Source organism: Oncorhynchus mykiss, chromosome 15, assembly GCF_057628025.1.
Source record: "Oncorhynchus mykiss isolate SJ-2025 chromosome 15, ASM5762802v1, whole genome shotgun sequence".
In the NCBI taxonomy this organism is placed as follows: domain Eukaryota; kingdom Metazoa; phylum Chordata; class Actinopteri; order Salmoniformes; family Salmonidae; genus Oncorhynchus; species Oncorhynchus mykiss.
The window spans coordinates 68,217,713-68,235,000 of NC_143036.1; the positions used below are offsets into that span (position 1 = coordinate 68,217,713).

Genomic DNA, 17,288 nt, shown 5'->3' on the forward strand with positions numbered 1-17,288 from the left:
ATGTGGTTGATGCCATTGCATGAGCGTCGTTCCAGACATTATTATGAGCTGTCCTCCCCTCAGCAGCCTCCACACACACACACACATACAGCCCCATGTGTTCTCGGGGCAGTACCCATGGTAACGAACCCTGTGAATTCACAACACGTTTGTGACTCTTGGGGCCTGGGAACATAGATTGTGCTACTCTCATCAGTTAAGCTGAGGATTCCACATGCACACTCTCTCTGTGTGACTGGATGGCTGCAGCGTCTCTCTCTGTGTGTGTGTGTGTGTGTGTGTGTGTGTGTGTGTGTGTGTGTGTGTGTGTGTGTGTGTGTGTGTGTGTGTGTGTGTGTGTGTGTGTGTGTGTGTGTGTGTGTGTGTGTGTGTGTGTGTGTGTGTGTGTGTGTCAGTCAGAGGGTTCAGGGAGTTTGTGCCCACGCAGAGAGTGGTAGAGAACCTTTTAAGGTACCTGCAGGGATTCTGTGGTAGAGCACCATTTTAGGTAACACGCTGTGCCACTGTAGGCTCAATTAGAGTGGAGATGACGACCTCACGAAGGCCTTTAGTGACACTGTGTTAACTGTTAACCATCTGTCTCTACACACCAGTGGAATCTTCAAAACTACAGACATAGAGTGACACACAGTGCAAGACGTTGTGGCTGATGAACATAAACAGCTGATGGGCATTGCATTCCAGTCACATAATTGATATACAGGGAACTTAGACTACTAACTAAAGTGTTCGAACAGGGGTGTCAAACTCATTCCATTGAGTTTAGTGTCTGTTTTTTTTTTTATTAAGACCTAGACAACCAGGTGGGAGGAGTTCCTTACTAATTAGTGGCCTTAATTCATCAGTTAAGTCCAAGGGAGGAGTTAAAACCCGCTGACACTCAGCCCTCCGTGGAATGAGTTGGACACGTGACTAGAATGACAGCTAAAATGTAATCCCCTGAAAAGCTAGGTAGAAATGGAAGTCCATTGGAACAGAGATCAGAGAGAACAGTGACCTCTTGTGGCTAATCCAAAACATGAACCTCCAGTTTAATTATTCATGGCAAGGGGGTGTTTTCATCCACAAGGAAGGCTGCCTCTTCCTTACACAGCATAACACATCAATGACCTTTTTTTGACACATAATTTCTGCCTTTTGTCAATGAAATCTCTCTATGGGAGCCGTGGTCAACCCACTGAAGGATGTGGACAGAGAGCTTGTGATTCTACTTCAGTATTTACTGTACTCAGCACTGAGAGCCCACTATGGTTGCGTTTACACAGGCAGCCCAATTCTGATCTATTGCCACTAATTGGTTGTTTAATCAATCAGATTGGCTCTTTAGCCTATAATATCAGAATTAGGCTGCCTCTGTAAACACAGCCATTGTAATTCAGCAGGTACCTTAGAACTGAGTCACATCTTCCTCCACGGTCTGGGTTCAGATGTCCTCTGGTGAAGGAGTAGGCTTCACTGTCTGTTGGAAAGTATTTTTAAAAACGTTTTTAAAGAAGATATAATACTGTGTAATTCACCATAATGTAATTCCAGTAAAAAATGTGTTTTTCATCAACTCAACCTTTTATCTGTGTGTTTGAGTGTGCAAACTGACTGCTCCCAGTCCCACCTGTGACTAAATGGGATAAAATGGCACCATTTGAAATGACTGTACAACACAAACAAAATACATTTTGTCAACTCAGATTCACATGCATCAGACTGTACCATATAGAACTGGACAGAAGTTACACAACAACAACAAGGCTAGGTTTTACAGGAAATGTTTAATTAGACAACTGAACGCATGCCAGGAAGAACCATGTTACAGCAGAGGTATCTGTTCTCTCCTCGTCCACCCTACACACCGTGAGAGACCGGAAACATACCACAAACCACCAGGAAACCTTGCTATCTGCTGTCCATTATTGCAATGACACATCAGTCTTGTTGTATACTGAGGGGGAAACACATAGTTGTATGAAAAGTTGAAGGTCTTAATACAAGTTTTGGGGTTGGAGTAACATCACTGGGGTGTATTCATTAGCAGACACCATAGCAAAACGTTTAGCTACAGAAAACGATTTGCGACAAAAATGTGCGTTTGTTATTGGACAAGTTCAGGTTAGTCCCTCCCCGTTTAGGCCTGTTTGCTTCTGTTTGGTTCCTAATGAATACACCCCTGGTACATGTTGGCATCTTTGTTTTGGCAAAAAGGAAGAATATTCACATCTCTCTTGCACATGTTGCCCACGGGACCTTTACCTCTCACAGGAAACATCTAGAGACAATAGAAAAGATGCACTTAAGTAGCATTCACATGCAGCTTTAACTCAGCGTCCTCAGACTAGGTTTAGATTGGAACCTTTTCCTTACTAATTCTTACATAGGAATTCACAGCTAATGTTTATCAGGTTTTGGGTAGTATTATCTTACATAAAATGAGTATTTGGGATGAACGAATGAGATAGGTGGATGGGATTCCAAACTCCAACGAAAACACCTCCTGGGTAGAAAAATGAGCCATTTAGGAAAAGACCAGAAGAGACAGAAACGTAGAAGAGGGTTTGAGAAACTTGTGCTTATCATCCTGAAGGCTCTCAGTCTGGATACTGTAAAACACACAACAACCCCCTGCTCCCACCTTCATCCCGTGGTTCACTTCCGAAACACGCCCCCCCCCGGAAAAAAACGGAGTCCTTGACAGAGGAAGTCCGTCCTCATTGGTCCGTTTGTGTTTCTCAACGTGCCACAGTTTTTTTTCTTGATTATTGATGAGCCAAAATACCAGAATATCAAAAATAAATGCAACCCTTTCACAAAACAATGAGAAATAAATAATCAGTGGTGTTCTGGTTGTATATATTTACATACATAAAGAGTCATTTTGTTGTTGTATGTATATGTACAGAATCAATAGGCAGTCTGTTTTCCAGACTGAGCACGAACATATGACTGGAATTATAAATTCACACGCAACTCCAGGAGAAAGCAAAGAAAGAAAAATAACTTAAAGGGGCAGGTCAAAAAATTCTACTACATAATTGTTTACCCCTACAGGGATGCAGTGGTTTGTAGGGAGAGAGAGAAGTAAATATCAAATAAAAACAGAAAATAGATTTTTCTTTCATAGGACTCCTTTTAACATAAAAAAACCTTACATAGCGAGTAACTGGCGAGAAATAGCTTATTCAAATCATGAATATTGACTGACTACGACATGCACAATGCTTTTCAAGCCTTGGGAGGAAGAGAAGCTTGATTTTGCTGCACAGATCACAGGCTAATGTGGATTTTGTCGTTTTATATTGAATAATTCTGTTATTGAACTATAAACAATATGCAGGGCACCGTTGTGGATTGTTAATCAGCTAACTGTGCCCCATTTAATCTGTTTGACCTATAAGACAGTCAAGCTCTATGTACAAGCCCAAAGTGCTCATTCATGAGAGTCATTGTGAATCGAATCAGTTGAATAAAGTTGAGCCGACAAACTGTATTGTGGGAAATGCAGTTCACTCTCTGAAAATGACTGTGCTTCTTTTGATGTATTTCGGTTCTAGTTTGCAATCGACTGGACAAATGATTCTTATCCTCATAGTTCTTCCATTCTCTATATAGTGGACATCCTCTTCCTTCTGCGCATGTCAACAAGGCCAGTAGCTGCAGTAATGGACGTCCCTACTGAACTTAAATGTCTTAACCCCTTCTGAAATGTCTTCTGAAATGTCCTGTAGAGGTCATTGTCCAAACTTGTCCAGAGGTCTGAATATGTATCATCCTCACTGAAAATGAATGTTTTTTAACCCCATCCCAGTCCCATACGGAAGTAGCGTCTGTACAGAAGGGCCATGTGTCCGCCAGATAACTCTGTCCCACTTGCAACACGGACCTGGACTACACAGTTCCTCAAATTGTACCCCCTGGGCCACTATATCCACATGGTTAGCATGTACAGTACGCATACGATTCCAGTTTAGCCTCAGTCTTCAATGTCCTGTTAGTCGCCAGTCTTCTCCAAGTCTTCACAGGGTATTTGCAGTGTGTGTGTGTGTGTGTGTGTGTGTGTGTGTGTGTGTGTGTGTGTGTGCGTGTGCGTGTGTGTGTGTGTACCCAGGTCTGTAACCCTATGACCTAGTAGCCATGGCTACTGTGTGTGTGTGTGTGTGCTTTGGGTGTATGTTTTAGAGCATTCCATTTGGATGGTATATTTCTGTCTACATATTATGTGTGAATGAGCATATGACCATGAGTATTGCATTATGTGGGATCCTACATTATATCTTTATGGGATAGCAAGTCTATGTTTTAATGTACAATATGTGTGTAAGTGTGTGTGTTGCTGTGTGTGTGTCTCAGACACTCCGCGGGGGTCTCTGTTGCTCATGGGTTCTCCTGTTTCGCCCCTTCTTATTCTCCTGCATTCGCCTCCACTTGGCCGTGTGCTGGGGTCCACCTCTGGCCCCACCACCAGGCACCTGGGTTCCCCCCAGGGCGCCTTGGCCCTTCTGGGGGCTCTGGGTGTTGGGTGTGGCCTGAGAGTTCTGGGCATTCTGGTTGTTGTTTTTAGGGGCCTGTGCCTGGGTTAGCGTACCCGCATGGTGTTGCACCTTCTGGGGGTTCGTGCTCCGGGGGCTCCCTTCTTTGTTCTGCTGCTGCTGCACCGTAGGATGCCCGCTCTGCTGCTTCTGGGCATTGGGTGCACCTGCGCCAAGAGGACTACTTTTAGGCTTTAGGCCTGAGCTTGGAGCTCCGCCGTCAGGCCTAGCCAGACTTTGGTCATTGGTGGTGATGGTGGGGGTTTTCAGACGCCGCTGCTTGCGCTCCTTCCGCCACACACGCTCGCAGAACTCCTCCACGCTGTTCAGGTCAGGGTGGTCGAGGAGGGAGAGGAAATCCCTGTACCACAGCTTGTGTTTTGTTGAGTGCCCTGCACCAGCAGGCCCACCTGCACCACCAGACCCACTACCTGCGCCACCAGACCCTCCAGCTCCACCCTGAGGCCCACCAGGCAGCAGCTCACCCAGCCTCTGTGTGGGGATGACCTGGAGGGAGAGGCGGAGGAGGGGCTGGATGAAGCCGTGCTCCACAGCGTGGCAGGTGTAGACGCCTGAGTCGGCCTGGGTGAGGATGCGGATGAGCAGGCCCTGCTCCGTGCGGATCATCCTGTCCTCGGACTTGATCTGGAGAGAGAGATGGAGAGGGAAATGAGGGGGATGAGAGGAAAGGGAGGGGGGAATAGAAAGGGTGGGGTGGATTCAATATCCACTCAATATGGTTACATTTGAGTGCATGGCAATTGATTATTAACAAACTGAAGCAATTTCAGGTAATCATTTGTGAAGGTTTAGTGTGATTGCAAAGTTATTGAAAATGATTGGGACGTTATTGAGAATGATGGTAAATAGGACACATCTTGCATGCAGAGTGTGTGTGTACCCACCTCATGTTTGCGGTCCTCGTTGGGTCTTTGGAGCTGCCAGTAGATGAGGGCTCTCTGGGACTTGGGACTACACTCCAGGAACATGCTGCTGTTCTCCACTCCGTACACACTCCTGTCCTCCACATGACCCAGCCCGTCCACGTCATCTACACAGACACAAGGATAGGGTTACCAGAGAAACACCACAGTGGGGTTTTGTGTGTGTGTGTGTGTGTGTGTGTGTGTGTGTGTGTGTGTGTGTGTGTGTGTGTGTGTGTGTGTGTGTGTGTGTGTGTGTGTGTGTGTGTGTGTGTGTGTGTGCGTGCGTGCGTGCGTGCGTGCGTGCGTGCGTGCGTGCGTGCGTGCGTGCGTGCGTGCGTGCGTGTGTATGTGTGTGTGTGTGAGAGATGAAAGCGTAAAATACAAATCTAAAGCGTTTGTACCATGATGCTGCAGGTCGGAGCACTGGGAGAGGGGATCTCCATTCCTGATGTCCTGGCGTCTCGTTCTCCTATGAAACAACCAAAGAAACATACACATGTTAGATTGTGTTCCCAGTGAGTTAATAAACGTCCCTCACACACAACATATCAACCTGTAGGTGTCGGTCAGGCCCCTCACTGCTCTGTTTCCTCAGACTTATTTCTCTTCTCCCCAGTTCCATCGGGAAGGAGCCAGTGATTGAGGGCTCTATGTACTGTGACGTTTCTACCACTAGAGGGCGGTCTTAACCAGTGACACAGCTGACACATTTGTGCAGTAAACTGAAGAACAGACCAGAACTGTTTATTTCACCATCAGTCCTCTGTTAAGTCTGATGCTATTGAGTGGGTGGATAAATAAAAAGAGAGAAAATCACAGGCACATTTAAAAACTACCTTTTGCTTCTATTAAAGGAATGATTCACTGTGATTCATCGTTCAGGGACATGTCATTACTAAACATGAAACACAGATAGACTGGGCCTTGAAAATCCTGAGTATGTCCTCCACGACTTGAAAGACCCTTTAGTCGATACAGTGTGTGTGTGTGTGTGTGTGTGTGTGTGTGTGTGTGTGTGTGTGTGTGTGTGTGTGTGTTTTAGAGCATTCCATTGGGACTGTATTTTTCTATCTACATATTATGTGTGAATGAGCATATGACCATGAGTATTGCATTATGTGGGATCCTACAACAGGCTTCCCTGTGCTCCCTATGTGTTCCCTGGTTCATTACCACTACGTGGTCTTACGTGTCGTAAAAATCTGAAGGGAGAGAAGGGAGCACAGCCAAAGGTGAAGGTCTCTAGGTCTCTAGGTCTCATGTCAGGGTTTCTATAACCATACAGGACATATATATATATATATATATACACACACACACACATATAAACAACATGTACACACACCCACACACATAAATAAATACACTTACATATGCATACATCCCCTCCGACGCACACACCCTGCTCCTACCCAACACCCAGACACACACACTCCACCACTCTTCCTACATTTCCTCCCAAGCATTCCTGCCTTTGGCTGTCTGAACACATGCAGGGCAGTCCGAGTGCCTGCTGAGCCAAGCCCGGGCGTCTGGTTCTCATTTAGCTGGAGAATAACATATTTGGAGAGTACTGGAGCGCCCCAGCAGCTCTGACCAAGGGTGTACCACCACCCCTCTACCGCCCTCCTTCTGAGGCTGCTATTCAATTCTCTCATACTTCCCTAGTGTAGATGTTGATCTTAGGTCAGTTTTGTGTTTTCGGAACTGATGGTTAGGTTTCAGGGAGGGTACGCTGATCATAGATCTGTATTTAATAGAGAGTTGTGCTGGACGGAGGTGGAGGGCTGGTAGTGGTCAGGCTAATCCTGCTGAATGGAGGAGAAGGTCATTTATGGGTGTGTTTGTTCATAGCTCTCGGCTGGTGGGGTGAAGAAGTCAGACGGCTCCTGTTGGCCTATTATTTGGTGTGTGTGTGGCTATGTGGGTGTTTTATAACTCTTGGCTATAGGGTGAAGTGGTTCTAACACTGCTACTGGCCAGGACTGTGTGTGTGCGGGGAAGCATGGTTTTACCACCCCTGAGCTGTGGAATGCACAACAATCACACAAATTGAATGTGTGTACCAGTGTAAATGTGTACAAAGGCAAGAACAGTAGGTGAACCCTTTGGAATTACTCAGATCTCTGCATAAATTGGTCATCAAATTTGATCTGATCTTCATCTAAGTCACAACAATAGACAAACACAGTGTGCTTAAACTAATAACACAAAAATTGCTGTATTTTTCTTGACTATATTGAAAACATCATTTAAACATTCACAGTCTAGGTTGTAAAAAGTATGTGAACCCCCTAGGCTAATGACTTCTCCAAAAGCTAATTGGAGTCAGGAGCTAACCTGGAGTCCAATCAATGAGACCAGATTGGAGATGTTGGTTAGAGCTGCCCTGCCATATAAAAAACACACACAACGTGTGAGTTTGCTATTCACAAGAAGCATCACCTGATGTGAGCCATGCCTCAAACAAAAGAGGACCTAAGATTAAGAATTGTTGACTTGCATAAAGCTGGAAAAGGTATTTCTCTAAAAGCCTTGATGTTCATCAGTCCACAGTAAGACACATTGTCTATAAATGGAGAAAGTTCAGCACTGTTGCTACTCTCCCTTGGAATGGCCCTCCTGCAAAGATGACAGCAAGAGCACAGCGCAGAATGCTCAATGAGGTTAAGAAGAATCCTAGAGTGTCAGCTAAAGACTTACAGAAATCTCTGGAACATGTTAACATCTCTTTTGACGAGTGTACAATACATAAAACACTAAACAAGAATGATGATCATGGGAGGACACCACGGATGAAGCCACTGCTCTCCAAAAAAACAATTTCTGCACGTCTGAAGTTTGCAAAAGTGAACCTGGATGTTCTGACAAAATATTCTGTGGACAGATGAAACTACAGTTGAGTTGTTTGGAAGGAACACACAACACTATGTGTGGAGAAAAAAAGGCACAGCACACCAACATCAAAACCTAATTCCAACTGTAAAGTATGGGGGAAGGAGCATCATGGTTTGGGGCTGCTTTACTGCCTCAGGGCCTGGACAGCTTGCTATCATCAATGGAAAATGAATTCCCAAGTTTATCAAGACATTTTGCAGGAGAATGTTAGGCTATCTGTCTGCCAATTGATGCTCAACAGAAGTTGGGTGATGCAACAGGACAGCGACCCAAAACACAGAAGTAAATCAACAACAGAATGGCCTCAACAGAAGAAAATACACCTTCTGGAGTGGCCCAGTCAGAGTCCTGACTTCAACCCGATTGAGATGCTGTGGCATGACCTCAAGAGAGCAGTTCACACCAGACATCCCAAGAATATTGCTGAACTGAAACAGTTCTGTAAAGAGGAATGGTCCAAAATGTCTCCTGTTGTGCAGGTCTGATCCGCAACTGAGTTTGGTTGAGGTTGTTGCTGCCAAAGGAGGGCCAACCAGTTATTAAATCCACACATATTTTTTTCACCTTATTTTTTTCACCTTGCACTGTGAATGTTTACACCATGTGTTCAATAAAGACATGAAAACATAATTGTTTGTGTGTTATTAGTTAAAACAGACTGTGTTTGTCAATTGTTGTGACCTAGATGAAGATCAGATCTAATTTTATGACCAATTCATGCAGAAATCCAGGTATTTCCAAAGGGTTCACATACTTTTTCTTGCCACTGTATGTGATATGTGGGCATGTGCACACATGTCCCTAAATGCTTGTATGTGGATTCTGTGTATATATGTGTATGCATAGGAACTTTTCTGTCTGTTTGTCTTTCTGTGTGTGTGTGTGTGTGTGTGTGTGTGTGTGTGTGTGTGTGTGTGTGTGTGTGTGTGTGTGTATTCATACTTTATGTTTACAAACCAGCATCCTACTACTTCAGACCCTCATTCTGCTTTTCTGCATTCATACTTGCCTGTGTGTGCATTTATGAGAATGTCTGTGTGTGTGTGTTCTTACCGCTTGGCGGTAGGGAAGTAACGGGAGCACTCTGTTCCATCCCAGGCACAGTAGGGGTCACGGGCCAGACAGCACTCAGCGCAAGCCTTCCCGTACACCTCACAGCGGTGCAAAGGCATCTGGGAAACGCCTAGCGCCGAGCCCAGGTACAGCTGTTGCTGTTTGGTGGAAAGCTCCATTGCTGTGATGGGGGTGGGCTCCTGCAGAAAGACACAGTTAGAGAAGATATAACACTCTGATTCATTTAGACACTCCCCTCATAACTCCCTATGGAATTTCCCCACTCCTCCCTTTTATTTCAGAGCTAGACATTGATCATGCACGCTTCACTTCCCAACAAAATGACTAGTGTTCTATTACACTCCCTTGAATATTTTCCATGTAAATACAATCAATTATAACCATAACCAGTTTCCCAGTGTGTGACCGTACCCTGAACACGGTCATCTCCTCCAGGACCACTTCTTCCAGGTCATGCCAGCTCTCTCTTGGGATGGTAACCACCTTCAGGACCGTGCCCAGGTCTACAACAGGAAACATACATCACTATTCAGTTATCTCTCTGACCCTAACCACCTACAGGACCGTGCCCAGGTCTACAACAGGAAACATCAGTATTCAGTTATCTCTCTGACTCTAACCACCTACAGGACCGTGCCCAGGTCTACAACAGGAAACATCAGTATTCAGTTATCTCTCTGACCCTAACCACCTACAGGACCGTGCCCAGGTCTACAACAGGAAACATACGTCAGTATTCCGTTATCTCTCTGACTCTAACCACCTACAGGACCGTGCCCAGGTCTACAACAGGAAACATACGTCAGTATTCAGTTATCTCTCTGACTCTAACCACCTACAGGACCGTGCCCAGGTCTACAACAGGAAACATACGTCAGTATTCCGTTATCTCTCTGACTCTAACCACCTACAGGACCGTGCCCAGGTCTACAACAGGAAACATACGTCAGTATTCAGTTATCTCTCTGACTCTAACCACCTTCAGGACCGTGCCCAGGTCTACAACAGGAAACATCAGTATTCAGTTATCTCTCTGACCCTAACCACCTACAGGACCGTGCCCAGGTCTACAACAGGAAACATACATCAGTATTCAGTTATCTCTCTGACCCTAACCACCTTCAGGACCGTGCCCAGGTCTACAACAGGAAACATACATCAGTATTCAGTTATCTCTCTGACTCTAACCACCTTCAGGACCGTGCCCAGGTCTACAACAGGAAACAAACAACAGTATTCAGTTATCTCTCTGACCCTAACCACCTTCAGGACCGTGCCCAGGTCTACAACAGGAAACATACATCAGTATTCAGTTATCTCTCTGACTCTAACCACGTACAGGACCGTGCCCAGGTCTACAACAGGAAACATCAGTATTCAGTTATCTCTCTGACCCTAACCACCTACAGGACCGTGCCCAGGTCTACAACAGGAAACATACGTCAGTATTCCGTTATCTCTCTGACTCTAACCACCTACAGGACCGTGCCCAGGTCTACAACAGGAAACATACGTCAGTATTCAGTTATCTCTCTGACTCTAACCACCTTCAGGACCGTGCCCAGGTCTACAACAGGAAACATCAGTATTCAGTTATCTCTCTGACCCTAACCACCTACAGGACCGTGCCCAGGTCTACAACAGGAAACATACATCAGTATTCAGTTATCTCTCTGACCCTAACCACCTTCAGGACCGTGCCCAGGTCTACAACAGGAAACATACATCAGTATTCAGTTATCTCTCTGACTCTAACCACCTTCAGGACCGTGCCCAGGTCTACAACAGGAAACAAACATCAGTATTCAGTTATCTCTCTGACCCTAACCACCTTCAGGACCGTGCCCAGGTCTACAACAGGAAACATACATCAGTATTCAGTTATCTCTCTGACTCTAACCACGTACAGGACCGTGCCCAGGTCTACAACAGGAAACATCAGTATTCAGTTATCTCTCTGACTCTAACCACCTACAGGACCGTGCCCAGGTCTACAACAGGAAACATCAGTATTCAGTTATCTCTCTGACTCTAACCACCTTCAGGACCGTTCCCAGGTCTACAACAGGAAACATCAGTATTCAGTTATCTCTCTGACTCTAACCACCTTCAGGACCGTGCCCAGGTCTACAACAGGAAACATATGTCAGTATTCAGTTATCTCTCTGACTCTAACCACCTACAGGACCGTGCCCAGGTCTACAACAGGAAACATCAGTATTCAGTTATCTCTCTGACTCTAACCACCTACAGGACTGTGTCCAGGTCTACAACAGGAAACATACGTCAGTATTCAGTTATCTCTCTGACTCTAACCACCTTCAGGACCGTGCCCAGGTCTACAACAGGAAACATACGTCAGTATTCAGTTGTCTCTCTGACTCTAACCACCTACAGGACCGTGCCCAGGTCTACAACAGGAAACATACATCAGTATTCAGTTATCTCTCTGACTCTAACCACCTACAGGACCGTGCCCAGGTCTACAACAGCACATTCAATACACTACAATATAACTGTTCAGTCACTCAAGGTCAAAGAAGGAGGCAACGAATCCTTGCAGGATTTCCTTTTTATTGAAGTTGATGTCAAGGTGAGCGTCGCTCAAGGGGACATTTGCTTGGCTTAGGTGCTCATGCAGCGTAACAACCTTGAGCACAAATCATAAATTCCCTAAAAAAGAAACATGGACTTTTTTTACGTAGCATTCAACCAGTTGTATTGCTAATTAAAAAAAAAAAAGGATAATCTAAAAAATAAATGAATCATATCTCACTGACCTGTTCCAATGAACATGACGTCGTACTGTCCGTCCTCGGCCTCCACCTTGTCCACCACTAGCTGGGAGAACTGGTAGTCCACATCAGTCCTCACCACGATGGGACGACCCCCGATGGGGTGCACGGGGTTAAACATGGCCGGGTGGCCCCGCGCAAAGGTGATCACATCATCAGGGAGGTCCTTGGTGGAGTCAAAGCCCCCAAACGTTTTACTGGGGCACTATGAAGAACAAGAGGCTGTAGGTCAGGTTTAATACATCTATGTGTCTGGAACTGAGGTCATAGCTGGAGCACTATGAAGAACAGGAGGTTCTAGAGTTAACAAGTCACATTTAATACATCTATGTGTCTGGAACTGAGGTCATAGCTGGGGCACTATGAAGAACAGGAGGTTCTAGAGTTAACAAGTCACATTTAATACATCTATGTGTCTGGAACTGAGGTCATAGCTGGAGCACTATGAAGAACAGGAGGTTCTAGAGTTAACAAGTCACATTTAATACATCTATGTGTCTGGAACTGAGGTCATAGCTGGGGCACTATGAAGAACAGGAGGTTCTAGAGTTAACAAGTCACATTTAATACATCTATGTGTAAGGAACTGAGGTCATAGCTGGAGCACTATGAAGAACAGGAGGTTCTAGAGTTAACAAGTCACATTTAATACATCTATGTGTCTGGAACTGAGGTCATAGCTGGAGCACTATGAAGAACAGGAGGTTCAAGAGTTAACAAGTCACATTTAATACATCTATGTGTCTGGAACTGAGGTCATAGCTGGAGCACTATGAAGAACAGGAGGTTCAAGAGTTAACAAGTCATATTTAATACATCTATGTGTCTGGAACTGAGGTCATAGCTGGAGCACTATGAAGAACAGGAGGTTCAAGAGTTAACAAGTCACATTTAATACATCTATGTGTCTGGAACTGAGGTCATATGTATTTCATGTTGAGCCGTGTTATAATAAGTAGGGAATATGGTTATTGAGGTTATTGTGATGAATACTAATACTAATACTAATAATAATACTAATGTTAAGTTTTCCTTTCATAAGTCACCTATTACCTTGCTATAACTATTGATGTTCATGACTTCTATAAAAGTTGACATGTGTGCCATTAGTCACTTGCTACTTCCATACGTAAATATAGATATCAGTTGTGAATTACTTGTATTTGTCTATTAGCTTCTAAGTAGCAGCTATGAGGTGCTATAACTTGTCATAACCCCCATATGACCCCCCTGTGACTCACCGTGCCAGGGCGGGGGTAGGGCACCCTCCCCTGGAAGGGTACCCACTGGTAGGTGGGCCCATCTCGGTGGGCATAGGGACCCAGGAAGACCCTCCGGATGTCTGCCATGTTGTACATACACACTGCTGAGCCTTTGAATATGTTACTGTAGAGGGGGAGTAGGGAGGGAGGGAGAGAGGATGAGAAGAGAGGTAGAGGGAAAGAGGGAAAGAGGGAGAGAGGGAGAGGGAGAGAGAGAGGAGGGGGGAGACTGTGAGACCCATAACCATCACAACATAAGACAATAATAATATCCAGGTCTGATATTATAGCTGTAGAAGAGGACAGAATCAAAGCTCACCCTGACATACAACAGACGAAGAAGAATGTTGTCATAATTTAATGGAGAGGATGTCGGTTAGAAACATGGCTGTGATAGAATCCAGCTTCCAGAGAATGGACAGGAATTTAGGCCGGTTACCAACGAGCGAGACCGTAATTCACCCCTAATGGAACACAGTTGGAGGGAATGATGGGAATGCTGTGTTGCAGTATTCCACCACTGTAGGTTTTCCAATGGACAATTCCATCACTTGTTCCAAGTTCTAAAGTGTATCTGTGTGAATCGTAGGGCTGGACAGAATCATTTACAAGAAATGATTCAAGACCATAACAATTCCTCTAGAATGAATTTAAACAAATCCATGCACTGCCATAAAATACAAAACAATACATTTTAATTGACTAGATACACATAATAGTGATTATTTATGGACATGCAGTGTTATTGGTCCATCTGATACTATATTCCCCTGTGGCTTGGGTAAAGTAGTGCACTGCGCTATACAGAGAATAGTATCACTTGAGATTAGAGCCTGGCGATGTGGAAAACCATCCATAACACCATAAATAGAACGTTACGTTTATAACAGCAGTGTTATTGGTCCATCTGATACTATATTCCCCTGTGGCTTGGGTAAAGTAGTGCACTGCGCTATACAGAGAATAGTATCACTTGAGATTAGAGCTGGGAGATGTGGAAAAACATCCATAACACCATAAATAGAACGTTATGTTTATAACAGCAGTGTTCAACCGTTTAATATTATAACAATAAAAAAATGGAAAACATGTTTCTTTGCAACAAGGCCTATTGAGCAAATGACACTGGAGTATCTGACGTAGACTTTGGGAAAGCAGCTGCGATTCGGCGACCAGTGTGGCGAGTGGCGCTGGCTGTTGAGAAGCTTTCTTGACATGGACATGATGTTTACTATCACATGGCTAACCTTTGTTTAACCAGCTAAACAGCTGCTCTCAGTGAAAATCTTTCTAAAAACAGAAAACGGACACAATTCAACGGATATTAATCAACAAAGAGGTAAGAATATGTAGGATATAAGAATTTGTTGAAGGCTAGCTGCTCACTTTTGTGTCTGTGTCTGCAGGTATACCTCCCTCACCTCTTCAATGAATATCCCATAGGCCTCTACATTATGGACAAGATATGTGTATGAAAACCATTATCAAAACAGCTTTTTTCATTCACATTTAACACACAAAAACCAAGGTATGAATACTGTCGTGTGCATGTTTTGTTGATCATCTGTATAATGACTATTTTTGGGATTCACAGACTTCACCCTCCCTACACCTCTGATGAATATAACAGGGAACCTGTTAGATCACGTTGCACTGCAAAATCATTCTGGCTGTGGATACGGAGAACATCACCACATTAACATCAACACGCCAGAGGATATACCCATTAGACTTGGGGCTCTGCTGGGAGTTTACCTCATATTTACATTTATTCATTCTGCTTTGCTACTAAAATCATAATAAACACTGACAACTGCAATATGATGTTATTGTTCTTATGGTTATGCATATTGTTATTATTATTAATAATAATAACAATATCAATAATAATAATAGGGGAGGGGAGTTAGTTCAAAAATGTACCCCAAAAGGTTCTTCAAAAGGTTATTTGAGGAACCATTAAAAGGGGTTGTTAAAAGGGTTATTTGAGGAACCATTAAAAGGGGTTGTTAAAAAGGGTTATTTGAGGAACCATTAAAAGGGGTTGTTAAAAAGGGTTATTTGAGGAACCATTAAAAGGGGTTGTTAAAAAAAGGGTTATTTGAGGAACCATTAAAAGGGGTTATTAAAAGGGTTATTTGAGGAACCATTAAAAGGGGTTGTTAAAAGGGTTATTTGAGGAACCATTAAAAGGGGTTGTTAAAAAGGGTTATTTGAGGAACCATTAAAAGGGGTTGTTAAAAAGGGTTATTTGAGGAACCATTAAAAGGGGTTGTTAAAAGGGTTATTTGAGGAACCATTAAAAGGGGTTGTTAAAAGGGTTATTTGAGGAACCATTAAAAGGGGTTATTAAAAGGGTTATTTGAGGAACCATTAAAAGGGGTTGTTAAAAGGGTTATTTGAGGAACCATTAAAAGGGGTTGTTAAAAAGGGTTATTTGAGGAACCATTAAAAGGGGTTGTTAAAAAGGGTTATTTGAGGAACCATTAAAAGGGGTTCCCCGACAGTTTCAATTTGAAGAACCCCTAAAGGATACTCCAGGAACCTTTTATTTTTAGAGTGTACAGCGCAAACTGATCTGGGACCTTGGCTATAAAGCACTAGCTGGTCTGGGATCTTGGCTATAAAGCACAACCTGGTCTGGGACCTTTTCCTATAAGGCACAAACTGGTCTGGGACCTTTTGCTATAAGGCACAAACTGATCTGGGACCTTTTGCTATAAATCACAAACTGATCTGGGACCTTCGCTATTCAGCACAAACGGATCTGGGACCTTAGCTATACAGTACAAACTGATCTGGGACCAGGCTAGCATATTGTGACAATGACTATAGGAGTTGGCTATACAGCACAAACTGATCTGGGACCAGGCTAGCAGTGATGTAGTTGGCATAGGAGCATCTGTCCACCCAGAACCCCAGATATCAGTAAACCATTAAAGATTAATGGAGGAGCTTTTGTAAAATGTTAATTAGGGAGAAATGTAATTAACCGCTGGGCATACACAAACACTCTAATCCCTGACACGCCTGAATGTTGGACAGACACTAGTGCATATTGAATACACACACACACACACACACACACACACACACACACACACACACACACACACACACACACACACACCACTGGTATCAGTACCATCGATCTATCAGCAGCAGCCTATGGGCCTCATTAAGTGGAATATTAAAAGCCAGTCCCCTGAATCCCCGGCTCTATTCATCTCTGAAACAGGCCACTTACAAAAACAATTAAACCAGTCTAATTCCTCAAAGCCTGTAATTGAATTTTCAAGTGCTGTGTTACACTGCATGCATTAGAGATGGTGGAGAGGAACAGACCTGCACAGTGATTGGTTAAACAAAATGATGAGCCTGTTTTGTTTGTTAACGAGCTTGGTTTCTCCCTCTCCCTCTCTCTCTCTCCCTCCCCCCTCCCCCCCCCCCCTCTCCACTCACATCTCCTCTCTCCACCCCCCTCTCTCTCTCTCTCCCTCCCCCCTCTCTCTCTCCCTCTCTCTCTCTCTCTCTCTCTCTCTCTCCCCCCCTCTCTCCACTCACATCTCCTCCCTCCACCCCCCCCTCTCTCTCTCTCTTCTAATTTTCTCTGTACTCATTCTTATTATTAGGTCTGTGATTAATGATGAAGTGTTTGTCCTAATCGTGCGGCGGCGGCTCCAGACAATGCCGCTCGAACATGGCACGCCGAACGCCGCCAGCCGTCTAATCCATCATCTGAAGAAGCCCCCCTCGCCAACATTGTTTTTCGCCTCAAGCCGCTTTTAACTCGCTTATTTCATCTCGTACTGCCCA

At 44.3% G+C, this 17,288-nt stretch overlaps 1 protein-coding gene across 1 annotated transcript in view; it reads right to left on the reverse strand.

Annotated features, from left to right (window-relative positions):
• Positions 1-1,747: 1,747 nt before the first annotated feature.
• The window catches only part of LOC110501008 (semaphorin-3aa), a 63,185-nt gene continuing 47,644 nt past the window's right edge, over positions 1,748-17,288 (reverse strand). The window contains exons 10-16 of the mRNA XM_090200899.1: positions 13,452-13,596; positions 12,196-12,415; positions 9,827-9,918; positions 9,395-9,594; positions 5,845-5,912; positions 5,423-5,568; positions 1,748-5,162 (exon numbers count right to left, since the gene is read on the reverse strand). Coding sequence (XP_090057025.1) covers positions 4,335-5,162; positions 5,423-5,568; positions 5,845-5,912; positions 9,395-9,594; positions 9,827-9,918; positions 12,196-12,415; positions 13,452-13,596 — 1,699 coding nt within the window. The 3' untranslated portion in view covers positions 1,748-4,334. The remainder of the gene's footprint in view (positions 5,163-5,422; positions 5,569-5,844; positions 5,913-9,394; positions 9,595-9,826; positions 9,919-12,195; positions 12,416-13,451; positions 13,597-17,288) is intronic.